This window comes from Aptenodytes forsteri, unplaced genomic scaffold (genome assembly GCF_000699145.1).
Source record: "Aptenodytes forsteri isolate BGI_AS27 unplaced genomic scaffold, ASM69914v1 Scaffold479, whole genome shotgun sequence".
NCBI lineage: Eukaryota > Metazoa > Chordata > Aves > Sphenisciformes > Spheniscidae > Aptenodytes > Aptenodytes forsteri.
Genome location: NW_008794627.1, coordinates 1,324,582 through 1,350,678, shown reverse-complemented (window position 1 = coordinate 1,350,678; position 26,097 = coordinate 1,324,582). Strand labels below are relative to the sequence as shown.

General features: G+C 42.3%; 1 protein-coding gene across 1 annotated transcript in view; it reads right to left on the bottom strand.

Moving 5' to 3' along the window:
• The window catches only part of KCNH5 (potassium voltage-gated channel subfamily H member 5), a 154,361-nt gene extending 128,591 nt beyond the window's left edge, over nucleotides 1-25,770 (bottom strand). The window contains exons 1-4 of the mRNA XM_009273378.2: nucleotides 25,767-25,770; nucleotides 24,689-24,812; nucleotides 17,975-18,081; nucleotides 13,423-13,551 (exon numbers count right to left, since the gene is read on the bottom strand). Coding sequence (XP_009271653.2) covers nucleotides 13,423-13,551; nucleotides 17,975-18,081; nucleotides 24,689-24,812; nucleotides 25,767-25,770 — 364 coding nt within the window. The remainder of the gene's footprint in view (nucleotides 1-13,422; nucleotides 13,552-17,974; nucleotides 18,082-24,688; nucleotides 24,813-25,766) is intronic.
• Nucleotides 25,771-26,097: the final 327 nt, after the last annotated feature.

The following is a 26,097-nucleotide window of genomic DNA, read 5'->3' as shown; positions in this document are numbered from 1 at the left end:
TTCTGTGATTCTGTGACCTTTCTGATGGCTGACGGTTAATGATTCAAGGTTTACTTTATTTTCGGAGGTTTAGGGCATTGATCTGTACAGTGATTAGATGAGGATTTGGACAAGAGTCAGGGGCTGGCAATGGCAGGAGATGGCTTCATGTACTCTCTAGCAATCCTTTCTTATGGTTCTTCACAGGCTGAGAGATCCCACTCACAAAAATATGGGTTTTAAAAAAGCCTCTCCTCTTAGAAAAGCAAAACTGGTAAGAAACCCCTTGTCGTCATCGTCTTAGGTAAGTAAAACATCTGTTCTGCATTAACCACAAATACAGAAAGCCTGGGGAAGTTGGGAAAGATGCACCACAAGGAGCTGAAGGAGTAAGACACATACCAAACAACAGCAATCCTTTAGCTGTAAAAATAAAAAGAAAGGAAGAACTATAACTTTTTCAAATACTCCTTTTCTGCCTTGGTGAGATCATCAATGTCATGTGAAAGAAAGAAGCCACACATTTTAGCATTCAGGGTTACCACTCTGCTCATCTGGTCTGACCTCTTCTTTTCACGGGGCAAACCATTTCATCGTGTCCTTTCTCCACCAAGACCAAAGCTTTGCTTTGTGCTAGAGCAGACCTTTTGCAAAAACCCTTCCAGCCTCATTTACAGACTTCACATTTTCACATTTCTTTCAGCCCTGTGAAGCCCGTGATTCTGGACGTTGAAAGTACAGAATACGCTAACATGACTTTTTTCTAATTCAGCACAAAGTCCAGCGTTATTCTACCTGCTCCAACCTATCCATCTGCAACAGTGTGAAAAAGTACCAAGTTCTTTTGTTTCTTATTTACAACCCAAGAGAATTAAAAACATAGCAACAGCAAGATGCTGGGGTATGAGTGGGAAGGTGAAAATGTATACAGGCTGCCTCGGGTCTGAAATAATCTGTACAGGGTACATGTCTCTGTTTCTTGACCTTGTTGTAGACTAGATAAGTTCAGAATTATATTTAAAACCAATGTGCGTGTTTAAATAGACCAGGCAAAATTTGCATAGCTGCCTACTGCTGTCAATGTTTCTTCAAACGATTCTCTCCTTTCTTTTCCTCTGTAGATAGAGACTTGAAAAGAATGATAATTTTATCCCATGTATTAGTGACCGCCTGTCCTCACAGATATTTTCAGTCTAGAAGGAGTAAAGGCGCAGCACAAATAGCAGGTGCAAGAGGGGAAAAAAAACCTACTCGTGAGAAAAAGCAACACTTCTGATGCTCTCTTCAGCTCAGCTGGATTGTGTCTTTCTTCCCAGCACCACTTGAAAAATAATACCCCAAACTTGCACCACTGGACTCAAATTCTTAGGAACAAAGGCAACATCATCAGATCACACACCAGATCAGGCCAGCAGCTGCTTCTTACCAGAAGTTAAACTGGGTATTTCAGAGGAAGATGTTAACTACCCCAAATGGAAAATTCTGGAATAACATACACATAAAATGATTGTTTCCCCTGGTTCCCATTAATTACTTTCTGATTCATGGACAAAACCAGAAGAATTTGTACTCCTGCTTTAAAAAAAAAAAACCTCTTGATCTGCATTCATTCTCATGATCCAAAGCAAGGGTCTGTTCTTAAACAGGAGCCTAGCAAAGTATTTCCCTGTTCCTATCCATTACTCAAATTAAATTTTTTTGCATTCTCAAGAAATTGGAGATGCAAGTTTAACAACTCCATACAGTTACAAAAACAGGACATGAAGAAGGCAAGCATGACATGAACTAAACTAGTCTCTGCCTTGGCCCAGATGTAATGCTGTCCTTCCAAGCATGCAACTTTCTTCTTCCTCCATGTGTTTTAGTTATAATTAAATACTTTACATCCGCAAAATATTCTCCACGTCTCTTGCTCTAATTAGGACTGCCAATTTGACAGCCCTCTGACTGAGGGGCTAACTGAGCCAGGGATGACTTGGTGGTGTACTTCACACAACAGCTGAGCCAAAGGTTTCTCTGAGAGAAAAAAAGGAGTACTAAATTAATTTTAAAAAAATAAATTACTATTTCTTTCAAATCTTAGCTGCTACAACATGAGTTGAAGCTGTTAACATTGTGCCAGGATGCTTGAGAGAGTGCAGGAGCACGGAAGGGAGGTAGGCAATGGTCAAGTGAAGCAGACAGAGCGCCCGAATACCTCCTCAAAGAGGGAAAAGCTTTCCAGATGGGTCTAAGATGCTCACTCCGCTACTCCCTAGATGTACACACCACTACAAATGACGTGGTGTCTAAGGGGGAAACAGTATTTCCAGCTTAGAACTTGATCCCTCCACCATCAGAAAGTCCAAACTATCTTACCCGAAACCTCTTACTCACTATAGCTGTACCTTTCCATCAGCTACTACTCCAACAAGAGTAGTATTATGCCCACACATCTTTCTTCCTGAGATCCTGAATCAATCATTGTGTTTTACATTGGACAGCTGGGATGGGAACAACTCTGCGGCAGCTGCTCCCCTACCAGCTCCACTCCACCGCCGCACTCACTGCTTACTCTGCGTAGGACCTTCTGTAGCTGTACCTTTCCATCAGCTACTACTCCAACAAGAGTAGTATTATGCCCACACATCTTTCTTCCTGAGATCCTGAATCAATCATTGTGTTTTACATTGGACAGCTGGGATGGGAACAACTCTGCGGCAGCTGCTCCCCTACCAGCTCCACTCCACCGCCGCACTCACTGCTTACTCTGCGTACAGGGACCTTCTGCGAACTGCACTCTTGCATTGCCATAGGGACCTCTCTCCCTGCCCTTCTGGTCACCAATCTCCTTCCCATTAATATACCCTGCAGATCGATCCAGTACACAAACACTCTCATCCCTCTCCAACACCCGCTCCTCTTCTCTGCTGCCTTCTCCAAGTAAGGAGAAATGTCATCCAGGCCGAAGATGCTGTTGCAGCGTATGGCAGAGCATAAAAAGGACCAGGGTCAAAGCTGCCCAAAGAAAGAGCAGCCGGGGAGGCTTCCCCAAGCAGAAGTGATGCTGGAAGTGATGGGACAGAATCACTGTTTCCTAATGGCTACCTGGAGACAAAACCTTTAAATCCCTCTGATTCCTCTCAAGGTCACAAAGCAGGCAGAGAATTGGTTAGACTCCACCCAAAACTGTGAGCCTCCTGATGGTGCTCCCGCTTGCCCTGAGGAGCAACTCCTGGTGCCCATCACACACGGGCACTCCTGCCAAGGGGCTGTGTCAGACCCGGGCAGTTCCCTCCGCCGGGGAGAAGCCCCTGTGCAGGCACAGGCCAATGAGCAAAGAAGACTTGGCCTCTTTCGCTCCACTAGTGCTTAAGCCACCTTCCCTGTACAAACCTCAGCACTCAAAAGGCCTACCCATTGTCTTCAAAGATAACAGCAAATATTTTCAAATATAAGTATTTGCAAGTGAGAAAACCCTTCAAATGTAATTGGGAGTTGAAAATCTGCAATCTCTCTTACTGGATTTGTGTACAGGTCCAAATACAGAGTTAGCCACCTAGCTAGCAGCCACACTGAAAAAAAAATTAAAATCTCTAGTTCATAAACTATATTATGTTATTTTAAAGCTAAATTCATACATCAGAGTTTATGAAGAGTTTAAAAATCTCAAGGCGAGATGTTAATGTTCTTTATAGTGCACTTGCTCTGAAAAATCGAGACATGACTAGCTCCCCCGAATAAAACATTAGTGTAGCTCTACTGGGTTGCAATTAACCTTTTTGTCAAGGTTTGTCTGGTCTTAAAAGGATCAGAAATAATGAAGGCTCTTAAATCAGTGTAACAGGGAACTATCCAATATCTTAGAGTGCAGTGAAAACACTTGGGTTAAGAATTATATTGTATGTAAAAAACAACCACAAAGGGTAATTACAGCAACGCTCGTGCTGATTCCTGCCTGCAGGCGTGTAACACCTCCAGACCATGGAAAGGTTGTTCTTCTCCTCTCACTGCAGAGCATGAAACAGTTAAATACAGAATGCTTAAATAATATATAATCTATGACTTGCCCACAAAAGCAAAGAGCTAGCACCGCTCAGAAATAGGTAGTTTGGAATTCAGTTGATAACATGGATTATCCTTTTGCATCAATAGTTAGCATCTACAAATCTCAACTACTTCTAGACGTTCAGACAGTAAAATCATTGCAATGTCTGGCTGTTTGCTCTTTATTGCAGGTAACGTATGGCTGAAAGAGCTCATCGTCTCTTCAAAAAAACTTAATCATCCTGGTTTTGCTTTGTTAGAGAGAGAGGGATAAATGGGATTCCTGAATAAATAGAATAATAGTCAAACAAAGCTCAATCACTCCCATGATGCAGTAAAACTATTTACAGACTGAAGAACCACAGAGTCTATTCAAATGTAATTCAAAATATTAGGATAAATTTCCAGATTTGAAATTCTGTGCATTCCACCGTCTGATGATGTACTGCACTCTTGGGATAATTTTTACATCTGACCTCTGTTCTTGCTCAGTGTTGTATTCCCAGTTACCATCCACCCACTGCAACTACTGGGGAGCTCAAAATGGATGAAGAATCACCTGGTAATCTTGGGCATATCCCTTTACCTCTCTGAGCTTCAGTTTCTCCTTAAAATGAAGATAATGCTAATGACCTACTTTGCAAGCCATTTTGAGATCTACTGATGGAAAGTGCTAAGATTTATACACCACTAGGCTACATTTGATATACAATGTATTTTTAAATTTAATTCTGACATAGCTGTAAATTTACAGTGCACAACTTCTTAAATTTCGTGTTTCTGCAACTAAAGGTAAACTTTATACGCATACACATAGGGCCACCAAGAATTTATTTCCCATGAGTATATAAAAACAAGTACAATTTTTTGGGAAAAAAAAAGAGACTAAGTAATGTCAGTCAACTGGCTTTTAGGAGTTTGTCAGATAGCAAAATGGTGCCATTCAATAGTCAAGGAAAAGGACTACACCAGCCAAAGGCTCAGGGTCAAAAGGAAGGCAGCTGGTAGAAATGAAAAAGCAGTATACAATAAAGCACACAGGGATGGGAAGAAAGAGAGAACAAGTGAGTATGTCAATGAGAAATTATGGCTTAAGAGAATGGACATGGAAAGCTAAAGTCATATGGGATAAATCCTTCTCTGGCTAGATTTATTACAGTAACAGTGACGTTTTTAAAGAACTCCCAGAGTACAACCAAAAAGCCTTCTGTACCTATAGGCAGAAAGGGCAAATAGGCTGACCCAAGTAATTACAGGCTGCTTAGCTTGATCTCAGTGCCAGGCAAAATGAGACAAAAGCCGATCTGAGTTTCAGTATGTTCAATAAAAAAGAAAAGGAAAGGAACATAATGAATGGCTGTCCATACGGACTAATGTAAAATGTCTCACAATGTTAATTTTGTTATTTGATAAAAGTATAAATTTAGTTCAGGAAGACAGCCAAACGCCTTGACAGAACAAGCTGCAAGCCAAATGCAACGGCCAGCCGGAGCCGCAGCATACGTATAATACGCCAGAGAGGGACAAGCCAGGGCAGCTCCCCGTACCAGTGCTCCCTTGCTGGGGCTGGACTGAGCAGGAACACGGACCATTGACTTGATAACAACCTCAGCAGCTTGCCCCTGGTTTGCTCCCACCCACAGGCAAGGACCCAACGGCTCCCAAATCAGCACAGCCACAGTGCTCATCATGTATCATCACCTCATCCTGGTGCTGCATTTGAATCACCCAAGAGCTACACGTTGGCCAAATCCTCTTGTACGGTAATCTTCACTGAATTGACACTGTGTGACACTCTTGACAAAATACTGAGACTACGCAGTTCAGTAAATTACAGGTTAAATGGATGAAGAACTTGCTACCTGGCAGATATCAAACAATGAGTAGTGGAAAATAGTAAAACATTATTACTGAGAGCCCAGCGGACAGGTCCCCTTCTATTCAGTGCTTTTCTCTATGGTTTGAAAGTCAAAATAAAATGACTGATAAAATGTCCAGATGACAGGAAGATTAGAGGAATGTTGAACAGCAGTGAGGGCAGTCACACAGGATGATGTGCTTGATAACTGGGCATGTGCCATTAAAATGTGTTTTAAATGGAAATCAGATATCTAGGCAAAAGCAATGCAAATTGTATCTCCAGCACAGGAGCGGGAAATGTCCCTAGCAAAGAACAGTTCTGAAAAGGATCCAGAGGTCTTATTAGATGAGCAATTCAGCATGTGGTTTGCTTTGGCAAAAAATCACCTGCTCCTTGGATATACAACAGTGAGAGCTAGGCTTGGAGAGGCTGAGCAATGGGCAGTATTGAGGAGTTAGCTGTGAACCCACCTGGCTACAATAACGGCTGCAGAAAGTTATTTGGGACCTGGGAGGCTGAAATCCGTGTCACCACGGCTTCATCCCTACTGCTGCCAATGAGCTGGATTAAAGTGCAGCTAAAATGCCTGTATCTGCCATCACCAGACCTCCAAATTCGGGCTAGACAGAACTTTAAGGAGCTCAACTCATTTACTTAATCAAAGGAAGGTGGAGCGATGACTTGATTATATGGGTAAGTGACTTAATGGGACTTTTTTAGTACAGTGGAAAAAATACATAAGAAGATACCACTGCAAGAAGCTGAAGCCAGGTTAATTTAAATATGATGCTTTTTCTAAAGCAATTAGTGTAATGAAAAAGCAAGAAAAATATGAAGGAATGTGGTGGATCCTCAGCCTCTTCAGACTTCTAAATCAATACTGGATGTTTGTCTGGAGGGGATGGTTTAGTTAAACATAAGTTCATAGGTTCAGCAGAGGAGTAACTTAGTGAAACGTAATGGCCTGTGATAGACAGATTAGACTCTTAAACTCTCTAACTCAACCAAATTTATACTTACTATTTAATATATGGCTTATGAGTGTTCAGTTTTCTACATAGAAAGTGTATCCATCTACAAACAGTTACCACTTTAAAGATCAGCTTCCAGTTTAATTCAATCTCTCACAGAGTTAGATTTGATTTCAATGGGATTTCTTTTTCATTGCACATTAAACTTCTAGAAATTTACAGACAGTTAATGTGCATTGTGGATTGTTGATGGAGCACAAAAAGGCCTCAGAAGGCAATATCAGATTCAGAAAAGTACTTGATTTCTGTGAAGGAAACTAAACAGCCCTGGATATGGAAATTATCTGTTCTTCATCACAGTGGGTCTCTGACAGCAGCAAAGCAAGAAAGGAGAGGGGCAGAAATAAGGCCTGGGAGTGTCACCCCTGGGAGCGACACCCCTGAAAGCGAGGACACACCTACCTCTTCATGACTGTTCAGCCTTTGCAATGTCTGCTAAAAGTGCCACCAGCATGTCACTGAAGACAATAACGAGGATGCTTGTCCTGCAGGAACAGGAGCAAAGCGACCTCGGAAGGTCTTCCTGGTTACTAGCAAGCTGTGCCCATCCCAAATGGATGGTTTCAAACACCAAGAAACTGTATCTTAGCATCATTCCTCTGAGCCATCTACTCTTCACACCGGAAGCCCACCTGGTGTCCTGGCAAATGACCACTTCTCTTGTCATTCCCCTACAAAGTCCTTTCTCTCTACAACTTTCGCGCTCTACAACTACCTGAAAGTAGGTTGTAGCGAGGTGGTGTCGGTCTCTTCTCCCAAGTAACAAGCGATAGGACAAGAGGAAATGGCCTCAAGTTGCACCAGGGGAGGTTTAGATTGGACATGAGGAAAAATTTCTTTACTGAAAGAGTGGTTAAACATTGGAACAGGCTGCCCAGGGAAGTGGTTGAGTCCCCATCCCTGGAAGTATTTAAAAGACGTGTAGATGAGACACTTAGGGACATGGTTTAGTGGGCATGGTGGTGTTGGGTTGACGGTTGGACTCAATGATCTTAGTGTGGATGAGACACTTAGGGACATGGTTTAGTGGGCATGGTGGTGTTGGGTTGACGGTTGGACTCAATGATCTTAGAGGTCTTTTCCAACCTTAATGATTCTATGATTCTATGATTCTCAAGGCCCAGGTGTTCCTGGATGCTGCGCTTTAGACCTAGGGGCGAATGGAGAGATGGAGGTGATCGCTTTGGTGCCTGAAGGCACTGGGGCATGAAACTCCGCAGATCAGAGCAACAGGAAATAGCACCAGGGTCTTTATAGCACCAAGACCCTTGTTATTACAGCCATGGAAGAGTGCAATAAAAACATGGTGAGGATATCCAAATTGTGACCTATTAAATTATTGTTATGGATTACTGTCAAGGTGATGTATTCAACAGGGTACACTGTGCTTCAGCTAAAGGTAGAAACCTCATTTTCATGCTCTAATCCCTCCACCCACTTCTATTATCACCAGGATTGATACCCCCTCAAGGAAAAAAGTTCCCATGTGCAACTAGTTATATATGCTTAATAACTTGCACTTATTAAAGATAAAAAAGGATCAGAATTATAGGCTTAGCAAGGATTAGCAAGCATAAGTGTGTATTTCTGCAACTACTACACTTTTTATAGCCCTGTCACACTCGCAGATAGAGTTATATCATTATATAGAGTTATATAACCGTAAAGAGTTATATCACTGGAAGCATTACAGCATTGTCCCAGACAGCCTTGATTATCAAAGTCTGGCTGTATCAAGTGAAGAAAAAAAAAACCAACCAACTTCAGGATACTGCTGTGCCATCTCCTGATCCCATCTGTTAACAGCACACAGTCCTGAGTTGTAGGGGCCTCATTAACACAGCTTTGCATCCTACTTCAGCATCCCATCAGTATTCACCAGAACTTCCCAATCACTTCCAGAACGTGACAAGCCTGATACTTCACTCAAAAGAGACTTCAGACAACCAATGAGAATACTAGCCGAAAAAACTTCCAAGTTTACCTAGAGGCCACATTTCTTCTTCACTGATGATAACAAAGGAAATAAAGCCATTGCACAACTAGGTGAAACTCCACTATTAGCCAAAAAATGCCAGTCTTTTTTTTTTACCTTAAACTTTCAGTTCAATATAATCACAGCACTCCTGGCTTCAAATGTTGTTAACATTTTAAGTGGCCCCATTTGCCCTTCTAATAGTTAGGGCCCAGAAAAGTGGCTTCATTTTTTTCTGACAAATAAATGTAAGATTATTACCACTGTGTGTCTTTGAAGGGATTGAACGTCTTCAGATGTTTTTAAAAGGCCATTGGGTAAAGACAGAATAAAAGCACAGCATGCTGATAAAAGCATCCAACTGTGACCCTACAATGGTATAAACATTAAAAAAAAAAGATTCTTTGGGCTTTATTCTCTGGGAGAAAATACATAATACAATCTTTCATATGCTTGTAATGGCCTTCCACCTCTGCTGTGTAAGGCATTCATCCAAGACACCTGGAGATCTGGCCCTCCACCACCACCGATAGGACCTATTGCTTGGTACTGAATCCAGATCAGACAAACGTTCATATTACCAAAGAGGAACAGGAGAAGGAAAGAAAGAGAGACCAGACAAATATAGCACAGCTCCTTCACCAGAAAATAAGGCATTGTCCCAGTGACCACCAAGTGCAGCAATCATCTCCTGTGACACCTCCTGCCCCTTCACCAATTCTCACCCCCCTTCTTCCACACTGCCACCATCCACAGCTCATCCAGCCACTGACTCAGGAGCTGGGGCATTACCAACCATAACCAAGTCAACGGAGGGTGTTCTTTCTCCCCTCCAGACCCACACAACTGCCGGTGGCATCTTCACCCAGGAGTGAACAGGTCAACCAGGTGGCTGATGTTTCCTTCTGTTACCATCTTCACTGCTTCTACTTGCAATGCTGGGGTTTTTTTACACTTTTGCATGGTTAGACACTTTTTAAGTAATTTTCCATTTACAAGGATACAACAGTACTTTTTGGTCACTGTCATATTGCTATACATCATAGGTCTCCCACACATCGTCCAGTGATAATAGGTACCAGCATGGGTAACAAGAAAACAAGTCAGGCAAATCTTTAGTGTCAAACTGCCTGTACTCTCTCAGAAAACAAGGTTTTTGATCTCTGCCACTATACTTTATTAGAGGAAGGCAGCTTTTAAATATCCCTTTTCTCCAGTCTTGCTTTCAGTCCAGTAAGTTTCAACAGCTTTCTGGACTGCAAGAAATTCAGAGCCTCCTGGGTGACCCGGGAAAATTTTTCATTACTTTTACTCCCTCCGGCAAGCAAAGCCCCCTCCTCTTCCTCCTTTCTGACAGCATTAAAGCACAGCAAATGGTGAGCACACAGGTAAGCAGAGAGATGCACCATCTGCCACAGTGCCCCAGACCTCTCTAATTCCCCTCGCTCACATGGGGCTAGTCCCCATGATGTCAACTATATTTTTTGTACTGAGCCTGTAAACAAGCATGGTTTTGAGCCTATATTGAGCAAAAAAATCCCACCTCTCCATTGCAATGCGCTTTGTAGTAAGACAACTATTTTCTTTTATTTGTATGTCCTGTTTGCACAAATACAACAAGCTCCTCAACGCTTCTGAGCAGTTCTGCCTCCTTAGCAGTGGGGCACCACTCCCTGTCCCCCGAAACTGCTGTTTCGTTGCAAGGTCTACACGACATGCAGACCGCGTTGCAGCCACCACAAGCAGATCTGGCAAACCCAACCATTTATTTCCAGGAGCCAGGACACATAGACACACTGCAGTATAGATACACCCATTGTTATGATTTAAATACCAAATCCTCGTACCTCATAGGAGCGTGATATACTGAAGCTTCACAACAAAGCAACATACCTTCGAACAGTGCAGAATATATTGCTATGGAGAGATTATTGCATAATGGCATCAATATTTTATTTCTGTTGAATTTTTTATCTCAAATTTACTGCTCCCATAAGTAATAGACAGTAACTCATCTGCACCATAGTTACTTATGTATTATGTATTGCATGGTCCTGGCAGAATTTCCGAAGAAAAATCTTTCTTTTAGAAAGAAAAAAAATAGCCCTTTCAATGACAAATCCCAGCACTCAACAGCAGTATCTTACTGAAATGCTTTTTTTACAAAAGTTTAAAAATTCTCCACTAAATTGTAATGTATACGTTTACCAATCTCATAATTCAAAAAGAAAGTGGCCTGACAGCTTCTGAGCACATTGTAATGTTATCTGCAAGGACAATGAATTATGCATCTCTCATAGCACTACGTCTGACAAAACAACACTGTCATCCCAGTGCTGTGGGATCCCGCAGATCCACCCAGTTGAGACACAGAAGGTAATGCGATAGTGCTGTTTTCCCATCCTTGTAGTAAAATGGTGCAAATATTTGAATATGAGGGTTTTTGTATGAAGAATATAAAAGACAAGCTCTAATTTATGCAAAAGGAGAAGAAAAAAATCAGGTCAATGGTTTGCAATTATGGAGCTTGTTGGACGTATTGATCAATGCTAATCAATGCTCTAATCAAAGCACCCTGAGCAAATTCTTAAGACTCCAATCATATGCCTTAAAGGCACTTGAGAGATGTGGCTGTACTGCCTTCTGCCGTGTTTTGGTTTGTGTTTTGTTTTAAAGTATGACTTTGACAGAAGTGCTCTTTAAACATGCAGTCAAACCTCTCTGGCTGCTGACGACAATATTTTGCAATGTCCATAGTTAATGCCTGGCATTTTTACTAATGGTACCCTTCACTGGAGAGCAGCAGTACACAAGTTATGCACTTCGCAGCTATTGCTCATTCCCATAGGAACATTTATTGTTCCTATAATGGATGCCAGGTGGATTCTGCTTCTCCTCAGCCACAAGAAGGGGAGGGGGGAAAGCTCAGCCCTCACCCCCCAGCACATCCCTGCCTCCCCAGGGAAGGCAGCAGAGTATGAATCTCCCAGGCTGAGAATCCAAAGGAGGCAACATTCATCATTTCTGCATTTGGGAGCCACCTTCAATATGTTTTCCCTGTCCTGCTGCAGCCCCACACTCCTCAGTACAACTATGTACTGCAGAAAGCAGGGCAGAGCCGGTGAAAGGGGGAGGTTTGGGGGCTGGTTCCATGTGAGTTACATCTCGGTGCCCCCAGGAAAGCATCAAATAGGAAATCCTACAAGAGGATCTTTGCAAAGACTGGCTTTTTCCTTGATGAGCTCCCACTACATATTATATACACTGCAGCAAGGAGGCAGTCCCATGCCTTCAGACCTCTACAACTAAAGTCCTTCCAATTAACTGGCATTTATCCTAAAAATTTCAGATTATTTCCAGGCAGAAGAATTTCACGTTATGGAGCTGAAAGTGAAATAAAGGAACATTTGCAGGTTGCTAACTAAATTGTTGAGGCAGTAAAGCTCATGATGGCTGAGAAGATATTCCTATATCAGGATCTTATAACTTCATGGATAATACTCTCTAGACAAAAAAATTCTTATCTTAGCCCAAAGAGAAGCCTTTCATTTTATTTTAAGTCTATAAATAAATAAATCTACTTTTCAGTTATCCAAGCACATATAATAAGTGTTATCTAGATCATAAGAAATTAGTTTAAATCCTGTTTGCATTCAAACGACACCAAGTTTATTGTAAAGAAGATGGCGAAGAGCACATACGGCTCTCGGTGAGAAATCAAGCCTTCTCCAAGTGTGAAGAGAAAAATAGAGCAAGGAATTTAATCATCAGAAGGCAACTTCCAAGAGAAGATGGGATGTGGATGCTGTAGCATAAATGCCCTTCTTTACGTAAGTGTGCATTATTTTACCCAAAGCAATACACATATGAACCTGACACAAGACACACACGTCTTATAACCAAAGCAGAGGATGCTGCTAGATCCTCTGCACCTTTCCTTACCAATTCTCTCTTGTGCAAGGCTGCGGGTCTGGCCGTGGGTTGTTAGGTGACGAGAGCATGGCACATCTCAACAAACACCATCACCAGCAGCTGTTAAATAACACGTACAATGTCCACTGCCATGCAGTCAACATAGCTGGCCAGTAATAAAGGACCCAAACGGGATGTTTCTTTTGCATTTCATCTCCAAGAGTGAGAAAGGGAGGAAGTACCAACATCTCAGCACAAAGGAGCTGAAATTATTTTTTTCTGAAAAAAAGATACCAGTCCCTTAGGAGAAAGGTCTCCCAAAACAACACAGCACTAAAATGACTCAAAACTATGGAATTTTTAGCAAATGCCAGCTGTAGGGAAGAAGTAGCGAAACTACAAAGAGAAAGGAAGGCTTGTGACTCTGGCAAAATGTTGTTAGGGAACTTCCACTCATGGTGCTTTATCTTTTATTTTTAAGCAATAATTTAGGAGAGTGGCATTGAAACTCTGACAGGTCACAAAACATTTCCTGAATTCAAGACACAGATCAGAGGCGTGACATGTCCCTGTCACAGGACTGAGCTCAAGCGTGTACTTTATCATTTACAAAACATAATAGTGTATTTCATATTTACCTTTTGTTGAATCATCTTCAATCGGTTGTTTGAACAAAGTGATATCCTTAAAAGTGCACAGGAACAAAACCACTTTTTCATGCTCATTTCTTATAGGTGCAATTTGCATGTAGAACCAAACTGGGGTTCCTGAAGCAGAGAAAAGGGAGACATTGGACTGTGGCGTAGCACAAACTTTCCTCAGCCTGTACACAGAATAATTCATCATTTATATGTTATTATAACACACGTGTAATTTAGGACCATATCTCAATATTTCTACACCTTCCAGATCTTTTAATTTTACCTCCTCAAAGGAAAACAACATATTCCCATTTTTGCAGCTTCATTAAAATTGGGAAATGCTACCAATCTGATTAGACAATAAGCAGAGACAGGAGGCTTTATAAATCTCCATTCTGAAATAAAATATACTATTCTTCCCCTCTTGCTCTTGTTTTTTTCCCAGCATGTCTCACAAACAGTGTCTGCAAGGTAGGAAGGCAAGAAAAAATGGATGGATGGTATCTTTGATTCCTTCTTCACATAATATGGAGCTATTAAATCCAAAACTGATGGAGTATACTGTCAAATGCTCCAAATTTGATGCTACTCCATTATTTAAGAGGACCTGAGCTAATCCAGATATAGACTCTAAATGTCCGATCAGGACAAATCAGGAGATTCGATTTCTTTTTTGTGTTTCAGGTCATACCCTCCACCTCCTCATTGCCCTGCCCAGTGGAGCACTCTCTCAGCGCTGTTATCTCTATTTAGCTTTTGAAATAAATACAAAATATTTTTCAAATCCTACCACTCATCAAATAAACAGCCAAAAAATGCCTGCGGTGTTGGAGTGGTTAGCATGGCTTTTGGTAAATCCTCACTGTTCACACAGGGCTCCTGCAGGTGCTCAGGAGCTGAAACTGGTCTTGTTTCCTCCTAGGCTGAAATGCACGTGGCAGTCCCTTGTGTACATGCAGGTCTGCTCTGTAAGGGGCGAAATCCTAAAAGACTTTAAGCAATTTGCTTAGAAACACCCTGTTCACCCGCAGGGACGTGAATGTCAGAGAGGCTTTCCATCTGGCAAAGCTCCATGGCCACGGCCGTGTCCCCTCCCTCCCAAACTCGCACCTACACACACTGCGCTATAAATGCCTTCACAGCCAGCTAATTACCTTTGGGATTTGATGTGCTTTCAGGCAGTTGACATAACGGCTTTTCTCCTGAGCTGTCTGAATGCCAGCCTGAGAGCTGGCACATTCAGACAAGCCGCTTGCCCACTGTTATCCCACAGACACCACTGCCCCCCCCCCAGATCTCCTCTAATGCACTATGTCTGGGAGCTGTGCCAGGAACTGCAGGATAGATGCCCAGAGGACAACGAAACCCATTTGGACTCGGACTACTGTGGGGAAGGGTAAAATCCACAAGGGTTCATGACAAAATTCAGCATTGCTGAACTGAGATTAAACCAGTAACTCACTACCGGTAAACTGGAGAAGTGGAAGAGATGGGGGACTGCTTTTTGTGACCGTTCCAGAGCCGTTACGCTGATTACTTGATTATCTCGATTCCCGGTTGCTAACCCAAGATAAAAGACTCTTTTCATAACTTCTAAAACAGAGTGCTGCAGCTCTCTGGAGTAATACTGTACTTGTACTTACACCTGGCAACTCATCGGGACCCTTTGAAAAGCTCTGAAAGTAAGTAGGCAAAATAACCTGTACAACAGCACTGATAAAAATCAAAGACAGAGGCAAGGTGGCTACTGCTATAGAAGCAGCAACCTGGGCAAAAGCAGGCAAAGAGCTTTCCTGAGTATTACCCACATATACATATATATATGCATGCCTACATGGTTTCTGAATAGCTGGGTGGGTAGAGCTGAGGACTATGTATGAGGAAATGCAGTAAAGCAGAAGAAATTTGTAGCAAACTTTCAGGTCTGAACCTGAAACCTGCTAGCTGGGTCAAAATGCCAAGGGGGCGTGTGAAGTCAGCAGTTGTGTGGATGCTGCCTGAGAACAACAGCTCTTGAAGATCATCTCTGTGCCGAAGGAAAGAAGGATGGGAAAGCAACCCTAAAATCTCAAAATCTCCCTTATGCCAAAAGCATAAAGGAACGTGTGAGAAAGAAAAGGCTGTGCCACATCATCAAAAATACACGGCACCTCTGGACCTACAGTTCGAAAATGCGGGTGGGAGGGTGCTCTGAGAGCCCTGCAAGCTCCACGCAGGAGAGAGGCAGTATGCAGGGTCTCTGCAGGTGGTGAACACAAGCCGTCCCACAGAGTAACTGTCTACGTTTTGCAGAACTATATTCATACCAACAGATAACTATTCTTATTTCTTTATCTGCTCCAATATTCAGCCTGGAGGATAAGCAGGCGGTTTCTTGAAGGACCATCTTCCGCGAGGCTCAGCATATGACAAATGGAAGCAAAACCTGGGCAAACCAGCTGCTGAACTGGAGCCAAAAGGTGAGCCTATTAGCGTGAGGCTGGAGTTCTGGGCTTTGGGTGATGGAGAAGGAAGCCAGCAACAGATGTTATGGATGGGAACTGACTCAAGCCTGAAAAGAAATATGAGGACTTTTCCATAAAGTCCTTCTGTAATCCTGCATAACTTATGGAAAGTATAGGCTTGGAGATCTGGGCAAAGGTGAAGATTTTATTAAGGCAACTGCAGCTCAATAAATCTCTGAAGCATCATCAAGCTCCAGCAGGCAATCCACAACCCAAAGCAAAAAGCGACTGGCTTGCTACAGAAAAGTCACCAAGAAAAGGCTTTCCTCTTTTTATACTTAAATAAAATAGAAAGGAATTCAGTTCAGGACTGGCCCGTGCTAGAGCAGGAGCTGCCAACCCAGTTACTAAGAGAAGCCAGGGTCGGGGAGAGCACTGGGTCTCTGGGATCCTCTTCAGAAATCACACGGACACAGGGCATGGCTGTGGTAGGCACCACCACCTGCAAAGATACCCAACACAAGTCTGTCCTGGAAAATTCCCCTAATTTAAGGGGACATCCGGGTAACCTGCATAGGAAACAGGCAGAGAAGCAGAAGATCTAGAGAACAGACACAGCCATCTGCTGAGGAACCAAAAAGAGGTCATTTGGAGGGCTCTCCTGGGCACCTGCAGAAACAGCTGGACTTCAGAGCCGCTCTTGCTTCTCTTTTTAATTAAAGTGTTGGCTAAAATGCTTTGAAGCAGGCAGAACTGGAGAAATCTAAAGACATTTCCTACTGTTTAAGTGCACATACAGGAAGATTTAGTCTAAAAAAGGAAAGCAGAAATAAAGCATAAAGCATGTGAGTTTGTTTCAAGAAGACGAGGTATCCGGGATGCTCTCTTCAATGTCATGAAAGGTTTATGTGAGTTGCAGTGAAATGGGGCACTCAGGCACAGTTAGCTCTTTCCCGAGGCACACTGTTACCTTCCGTCAGCCACGACACGCAGAGGAAACCTCCAGCCTCACCCCAGCAAGGTGCTCCATGCCAGCACCGAAGTCCATCCAGGGGGGAGGATGGCCTCAGCTCCTGGGCTCTCGGCAGCTGAACCAGGGAGAAAAGCTCCCTGACCCCACAGGACCTGCGCCCTGTACTGGGCAATGAAAGCCAAACCGAAGAAAACATCTCCATTGAGATTGCTCTTGGCTCCTGTTTGACATGGCTGCTGACCCAGTCAACTAGACTCGGTCTGCTCAGTGTAGAGGAACCAGCTTTTCTGGAGCATGTTTCATCTGACAGTTTTGGCTTTCTACCTTGGGAAGACGGCCTGTGCCAGTGGAGGAGGCTGCTCATCTCCACTGACGACAGCAGGAATTTCAACCACCAGCCCGGGAGAGATGTCCACACTGCACAAGCCCAGCATGAGACCACACAACAGTGCGGGTTTTGCTTAGTATGTGCTATAACGTTGATAAGCCAGAAGTACTACCCACATACATGGCAGGACAGAAAATGTGACTGGAGTGACTCATGGTTAAGACAAACTGAAGAAAATCTTCCCTGGTTCTGGCAACCTCCTGTAAACCCAATGCCACCAAGAGGAAGGGACTTAGGTCCTACATCTCATTAAGTTTCAAAATTCCCTAGTTTTCTAATTAATCCCTGGGTTATGCACCAAATTTAGTACTCTCACTAGAGCTCATACGTGTTGGTTTACACACCGCAGAGGCACTGCTGGGAGCATCCACTCATGGCAACCAGGGTCTGGGTTCTCACTTGTGGAGACGTGGGGGTGTTTCCTGAGGGATGTGGGGGAACCTCATTCAGGATTTCTTTTCACTTAACCCAGTCAGTTTCCCTTCAGGGAAACAACCCTCAAAACTAAATGTATTTTGGAAAGAAGGAGTCAGACTAGAGACAGCAGGGAACAACTATTCTTGGCAATCTGAACACTTGTCCTGAAAAAAGAGCTCTTTTCTTGAGCTGTGGCAACCAAAATACCCGCTTCTCCAAATCTTGCCCCAAATTTACCCATATGTCAAAATGAAAATTTGTTTTAGTCTATTATATACTTTAAATATGCATTATCACTCCCAACACCATACACAAATATATACATACTGTTTTTCTTGTAGAGGAGAATTTCAAAGCAGTTTGACTCATAGTTGTCGAAAGTCTGTCTGACTTTTTCAATGGTCTTCTTGTCTGTCAGTTCACCATACATAAAACTGAAAAAGAAAAAATGTTCCTCTTTTTTCTAGACAAGCAACAACTTTGTTACAGTCACCTTATACAGCATAAGCATTGGAGACGCTATTAACTGTCATTTACCAAAGTTTAATTATGATTTACACTTCATTTAAATATTTAGAGTGTCACAAGGAAACCTACAATAGTGAGTAACCACGACCACCTTTTTACTGTAAATGACAGCAAACAAATCTACTGTAATGCTTCATTAAGTGCTTTTCTGAGCATATCTTTAAGGATATATGGTTAGAAAAAGAGCTGATAGCCTATAAAATCATTATTGCCACAGCTGCAGGCCATGAGAATACTGCTGTCAAAACAGAGAAAACTGAACAAAACCTCTAAAACCTCCCAAATTTTGTTCAAGCTTCTTGAAAAGGCTTCTGGAGGAGGAATAGAAGCTACTACAGGTAAAGGCTGTTGGCTGAATCGATGGCTACAAACCTAATCTTGTCAAGATGCATCTGGGACAATAGGATAACTGGAATCCTTTTTTGGATTTTTTTCCTTTTTGTAACTGTCCGATTACAAAAGGAGGGAGGATTTAACCAATAAGAAATGATGACTCTAATTGTCTGAAAATTCAGCACAGAAAGCAAGTGTATGAGTTGTCTTAGTGTAGCTACGTCTACACTACTACCAAACATAACCAAATTCACCCTCATTTTCCTTATTGTATACTGCATTTCTTTACTATTTCAGTGAAAATACGAAAAAAATAAAAATGCTTTTGGAGACTCATCCCTGTACAGACTGAGAATATAAAAATGTAATTTTAACTCTGCTATTTCTTGCCACTTGACCATCTCATCTTTGTCTTCTTTTCCAGGTCAGACTTTCAGCTGGTGTAAGCAAACCCAACCCCCTGACCTTACTTTTAAAAGCCTTTGTAAGGAAACAGCCAGGCTTTTATTGTCATTCTTCCCTGGATTAGAAATAAGTGAAGACCACTCTGTGCAAATTCCCAATTACAGAACTGAAGGAAAATGGAACACGGGAGAAAAGCTTTCAGACACTTGGATGAATATACTTTTAATTGATCAGACTTTTTTTTTCCATTTTCTTTGTTCACAGTTTGAGCTTCAGCTGAAACCTACAACAGACAATGCTGAGAACATGAAAGAGAAAAGAAAAGCTATCAGTGCCTCTGTGGTTTCAATGCAGCTTCTCTTTTATTGATCAACAGACCTCCAAAGGTTCAATAAACATTTATTTTATGTCTACTGTTCGGAAAGAAACAATAAAACAGCATAGTGGTTAGTGACTCGGCAAGCATTAAAATACTCAATGAAGGCCAGACCATGAATCTTTTCTTTACACAGCCAGCCAAGGGAGGTAATGGGGCTGCTCCCAGAATAAGGTGCTGCCCAGCGTGGGTGATGGAGGCAGATGCGGGGCATCAGAGTAACCACAACATCTGTATGTCACTACAGGCGCTTCTTCACCGGTAACACAGGGAGAGCTATTGATAAATGGCATGTCGCTAACTGTTGCCTTTGGGACAGCAATGTAAGGGGGGTGCCACTACGGTGACTGACGTCAGGACATGGTTTTACCAGTGCACAAGGCTTCACTAAGGTACTGCTTATCATTTACATACACGGCCGTCTTTAGGAAATGCAAAACACAGCCTACTGCTCATTTTCAAATCACCTGCCTTTCTTTCCCGAGTTCAGCTGATAACCTTTTCTGTACTTATACGTGAGATGACAACACAAAGAGTTTGGTTTTATTTTTTTTAAATCTATGTCTTTTTTAATGCACTGATGAGGTAAAGCAGATTGCTCTCCTGTCTGCAAGACAAAATAAGAGCTGGTAGTTTTCACACAGCCTGTTGTGCAATTGAATTCTCTTTTTTTTGTTTTCTTGAGATTTAAAACAATGTTTCTCTTAGTCTTGAAGGAAAAAATAACAGGGTTTGTTAAAGTGCTTGACTTTACATAGCATATAATACAGAAAGGCATCATTAATTAGTGTTAAAATGACAAATCATACTTGGCATTCTGAGTGGTGGACGATACCAGTTAGCGTTGCTGAATACAATCAGTCAACTTTATGTTTTAAATTAAAGGCAGCTTATTATTGCAGTAAACCTGTAATACTCAAATCTTACATTATTTTCACATATAAAGAGACAGTTTAAAGGCTTGTGGAATAACAAAAACATTTTTCAGAAGGCAATTTTTAACAGCACCAAAGAAACCTCAAAGCCACTCACTGTATAAGTTATATAAGATCTTTGCTTATCACAGGTTTAATTTAATTTAGTCTGTCCTATTTTGTACACATGGAGGGACTCCTACTTCTTCAGTCAACCACTCCGTCTTTTTCTGCCTCATGTTTTTGTTATTTAGTGCCTGTGGAGTGCCTTCAGTGCAAACTGTACAAGACATAAATATCAAAACCATCCTGTTACTGGGAATCTTACTACCTAGAAAACAGACTTATCAAAGAGAAACAAGACTTGCTGAAATACTCAGAGAAAGGCACAATCTCTAGATAATTTCCCCATCTCTGAAACAGACCATTTGTCATTTGAGATGCCTGGGCTTCCGCCTCCCTTTGAAAGCATCCCTTGGCACAGAAAAGCCCCATCTGAAGCTTTGTATCGTGCTCTTCTGCCCTTTGTCAGGACCCAGAGCAGCGGCATCAGAACAGCTCCAGGTCTGCAGTGCGTGCCAGGGTGGTGGTGAACAGCTGTTTGTGAGGAAGTACCCAGGACAGAGGACAGGTGAAGCACAGAAGGTATATGATCCTGCATCCAATTTACAGCGCTCATCCAAAAGCATTGGATGAAAAGGCCTCGATTACAATGGACAAACATCTACCCAGGTGGAACAGCAAATACAGATACACATCAATAGCTTCAAAACCTTGCAAGTTAAAGAGCAGGCACCATTTCTAAGGAGAAACGGCGCAGCTCCCTAGGTCCCACTGGCGTGCTCAGCAAGGTTTCTTTGCACAGCTTTGGCAGTGCAAGGAGGCCTTCTCACATACAAAAAAATCAAGTCACAAAGATGACATCCCAGTAGCAAATCTAACTTTTTTCAAGTCAGCGTGCTGTACCCACCATGCAAAATCCCATTTCTTTGAACACTGTGGGAATTTTGCCATTAGCTTCACTGGAGCCAGGATTTCGCTTGCAGACTTTTTTTAATCCCACCTGTAATGGCAGTAAATCAAAACATGGGAGAGCAGAGATGCTGACTGGAGCGCTGCAAGTGTTTTGGCAGAAACGCTACCTGTAAACAACCGCTTCAGCAAGGAGATCCAATTCCATCCCCCTGTACAGCTGGAAGGCAACATACAAACAGGGCCTAAAAGCAGGTTTCCTCTTTGAAAACAAAACCAGCAACCAGCTACTCCCAGCCCAGCACGAGGCTCTCAGGTGCAAGGAAGGGTAAGCAAAGCAAAGCCTGGAGCAAATTCCAAGCGTAAAATGCCAGGGTATGTCTACTAACCAGCCACTCAAAGGGTGCCTGCTCTTCCAAAGGCTTGATGAGAATACGGAGCTTAACTGATAAGCAACAATATTAGAAAATACTGATATTACTTGCAACATTAAACTGGGTTTTAATCTTTTATAACTGTTTATTCTTTCAACATATTCATGAAGACATACATTGTCATGACTGTGGGCAACCGGGCATGAAACAAGCAGTTTTCCTACACGCTGGTTGATCTATGCATGCATCTCCAGGCTGGGTTTTCTGCATGGTTAATTGAAGGTTAGAGGTGTCGCAATTGCAGATGCCCTGTTCCTCCTGGACTGTAGCTCATTTTTATTTGGCACAGCAGTGCTTCACCAGCACACAAGTTCTTCCACCTAAAAATCCTGTGCATTTTAGCACTCACTTATACCAATTATTCTGTATATCAGCCCCAGCTACACATGCAACTTTGGCTGCCATGTGCACCCAGAAAGAACACACATTGATTCCCATCATGCAATATTCGCATAGCCTGACCCCTATGTACACTGTGCCTTTTATATAGTGCCCATGAAACTAGGGGGACTGGCACTTGTACTGAGGAATTTCCAAGTGATTTTCCTGCCAATGGGCACACTGTTGCTGATTAAAAAGATGAGAGAAGTGCAAAATCAAAGGGATTACCAGCTTGTCACAGGACTAACTCATTGCCTGGGCTGGAAGAAAAATCACTCGCACCTCCAGTGCCTTCAGCTTACCCACCCCTCCCCACGACCAGTATCAGCCAAGACCACCTGAGACTGAATATAATGACATATGAGCAGCCCCAATGTAGGGTATGGGGTGGGACAGACAGAAAGAGGGTATAGCGAATACTCGCTGGACTACCCAGGAGAAAAGCATGGTGAAAAAACCAGGGTGAAAGCTGATTTGAAGGCACTATATATTATAGGCAGGGGCAAACTGAAATCCAATTGTGTATATATATAGTATTATATAATATATATATTATATATATATATATAGTATATATATATATATACTGCAAAATTAGTGAATTGTCCTTTATCACACTCATGATCAGTAACAACAATAACTCGAATCAGGGGCTAGATTTACATTGTTTGTATCTGTGTATCTTTCTTTGGTTGGTTTTTTGGCACTAAAAAGCTGTAAAAACGGACCCTTCCAAAACCTGCAATAAAGGTGTGGCACCATAGCACTCTTATCCCAGAGCACCTGCCTTAGAACAGTAAAGCAAACATTATATATAAAGCAATTTTTATGTATAATGTAACATAATCTGGACATAACATAGCAAATCTGGACTGAGAGCCTGACTCAGAAAATAATATAAATAATAGCCCCACATATCAAAAAAACTCCAATGACATTCTACTGAGTAAGCCTAAGCAGGCACCATTGGCCTTCAAGACTATTTTCCATTCCATACAGCTGCACAGCTCTTCATTAGAGAGCAGCTCCAAAGACGTCGCTCTGGAAGGCTACACATTGCAGGTCAGACCATGCCGAAAAGCTCTCCAGCTCTCCTTTAATCTGCAAAGACTGGGATGTCTCCTAAGAAGCAGGAAACATCACACTGCATAAATAACTCCACCAGCTAAGTCCCAGACACAAAAGAAGTACTAGCCATGCTTTGAGCATAGAGAGGCCTCTCCAAAATCCGGAGGTGGATGTATAGAATGAAGGTTAAAGAAAAAAAAAACATCTTTGCTACCAATTCCATTTTCCCCAATAATTCCTCCTTGAATTTGCATCTGTATGGTTCACCTGTATGATCTACTTGAACGTGGTCAAAACAGGATCCTTACAAATGGTAACTAGAGCCCATCACATTCACAAAAAGCACTCAGATGGAATAAACCTTTTGGTCCTCTCAGTATTTGAGGCACAGGGGAATCATTATCAGAGAGGTATTGCTAAACCTTCACTTCCTGAACGTTTTCCTACAATCCCATTCTATATTTGTAATTATTTTTAACGTGCACAGACTATAAAAGTGCCGGCTCACAACAAACTTATACAGTTCAATATACGGGATAGCAAAGGGGAAAGCATGTATTTATATCTGGGATGGCTGTGATAAGGCTGTTTCTTTCAGCTCCACTGATACATCGACTATGTTGCTACTGTGTGAATGAATATTTCATTTCAGCAGCACGTGCCCATCTCTTCTCCATTGCCCATTACAGGACACCTGGCTGCAAAGAGCAACCCCTGAACCCCCAAGGCTTCCTCCCCTTCCCGGCAGATGAGAGCAGCGACCACGCATCAGCACGTGTTGCTTTTTGCAGTAAGCAATGACTGACATACGAGGACAGGCTCGCTGCCCGCCCTGCTCCTGCCAGCTGAAGCATCAGCCGATGATCAGTGTCTGGCAGCACCCGCCTCCCAAAAATCATCGCGGCAGATATGCAGCCCCCTCCTCCCAGTGCCCTGGAGTTGGTCACTCCCTGAATGCATAAAGGGAAAACCTACACAAACTTGTATCTCAGCCATTCCTTATTGCCTCTGTCCCTCATTTACTTTGCTCACGCACACATGCACACGCATTAGGGATTTAGTCTCTCCCCAAAGCATCTCCTTTTAAAGGATGCGGCAGACAAGGCCCAGATGCATGTCTAACCATAAATCACGGCTGCCCGCTCCTGAAAGACCACCAACAAAAGGAAAAAGCCATAAAGCTGCATTGCTTAGAGTAAATATATCATCAGCTTAATCACTCTCTTGGGAATAAAGATGCAGTTTGCACATTACTGTGCTCTGTGTGTGTGTGTAATAACAGGGACCAACATGGGCTACAGAACAGCCCACCGCCTCCTGGTATGATAACAGGAGAATTAACAAAAATCTAGTAAAAAAAGCCTTTGAAATATATTACCTAAAACTCCACTTTATTTGATCATTAGCTAGAGCACATTCGTACTGATATTAGCCAGGATAAATTTCAAAGTGCTTTACCGTGTCCTGGATAAGTTGCTGGTTTCGTTCTCTAAAGCCTGTTTCAATACTTTAATTTCTGCAAAACAATGCTTTTCTTACATCAATCCTTTTTGCAAAACCTCATTTCTCTACCCAGCAGATTATCATTTTAAAAGTGCATCGAGTGGCAATGAACAGACAGTCGGCATACCTGCAAGTGCTACTCTTCTGCATGACGTCAGCTCGATGATATCCAGAGAGTTTACAAAAACCGTCATTACTATAAACTACGGGCCAGTCCACAATCTGGGCATTTCCCAACAAAAAACTGGATTCTGAAAAGAGAAAGAGAAAAAGAGAGGAAGGGCTGTTGTCAGTGGCAAAGAACATTTAAGTCCTCCGTGTGTTACAGAGCAGATGTAGAGTTATTCATGATGGTAACTTCTATCATGAAATTTCAGAGGGAACTGAAATCAAAATGGGCATCAAAAAAGAAATTGTGATGAAACAGGACAACTCCAAGTAACGTAAGTAGCTTCTTGCACCCCAAAATACTGATATAAGCACCAATGTTTTAACAATTTAGAAAGGATTCATTTATTCACAACATCTGGGCAAGGTATCATGTTTGATTTTCCTTTTATATGTATCTTGAAATCAACCTTAAATTAACTTGCAAACTGAGCTTTAAATGCTGAACTGTATGTGTGCCCAACGCTGACGACGACTCTCTTGCTTAAGGCAAGCAAATTTTTCCTCCTGGCAGGTGCCAGTCTGTTTTGCAGGGGACACCCAGGATGCCTGGGATGAGGGACAGAGAACTCCAGGAGCCGCTGGGGGTGGGGGGGCGAGATGTGCCCACCGCATCTCGTGGCACACCACGAACTAAATCACGCCTGGGAGTGCGGATATTAAGTGACCCACATGGAAATTCAGCATGATCGGGGAACTGATGAGTGCCAAAGGGACTTGCATGCTGAAATAACACAAAACGGGTATTGAATTTCAGTGGCAGTCCATTAAAAATGCAAGTAGGTGGGTTTGGCTCATCCTAGTAACATGCTTCCATTGCTGTAAATACAAAATATGGGCAGGGAGTATTTCTGGGAGGCTGAACTCAGGTTTAAATATCGCTTCAGTTCACCTGTTCTTTCAGTCAGTGCCTACAGTTTATACGCACGGACTGGCACCAACACATTATGAGTTAGTCCTAAAATAGTTTTATTCACTAGTTTAGAAAGATTCTTCCATCCCTCCTTTTAGCAAGGTGTTTCCAAAGAAGGAAATACCCATTTCGCTTAAACACAACGTTGTGGGAATTTACGTTCATCGACACGGTAAACATTCCTAGTTTTGTTTCAGAAGTAATATTCTCACTTAGTAGAGGTTCTCAAATTGTAGTCTGTGATGATCTTTGGAGATTTCTTTATTTTTACTGTTAGTTTTCAATTTCATTTTGACTGCAGCTATGGAACTAACTGGTCCCATTCACTGATGCTAAAAAGCTATTAAAATATAACTATTAACAATCACTGCTGTATAGAAATTAAAGAAAACGTTCCTTTCAGCAGTTCTTGTGGGGAAAAAAAAAATTAAGGAGATTCTTACAAATTTTCCTCA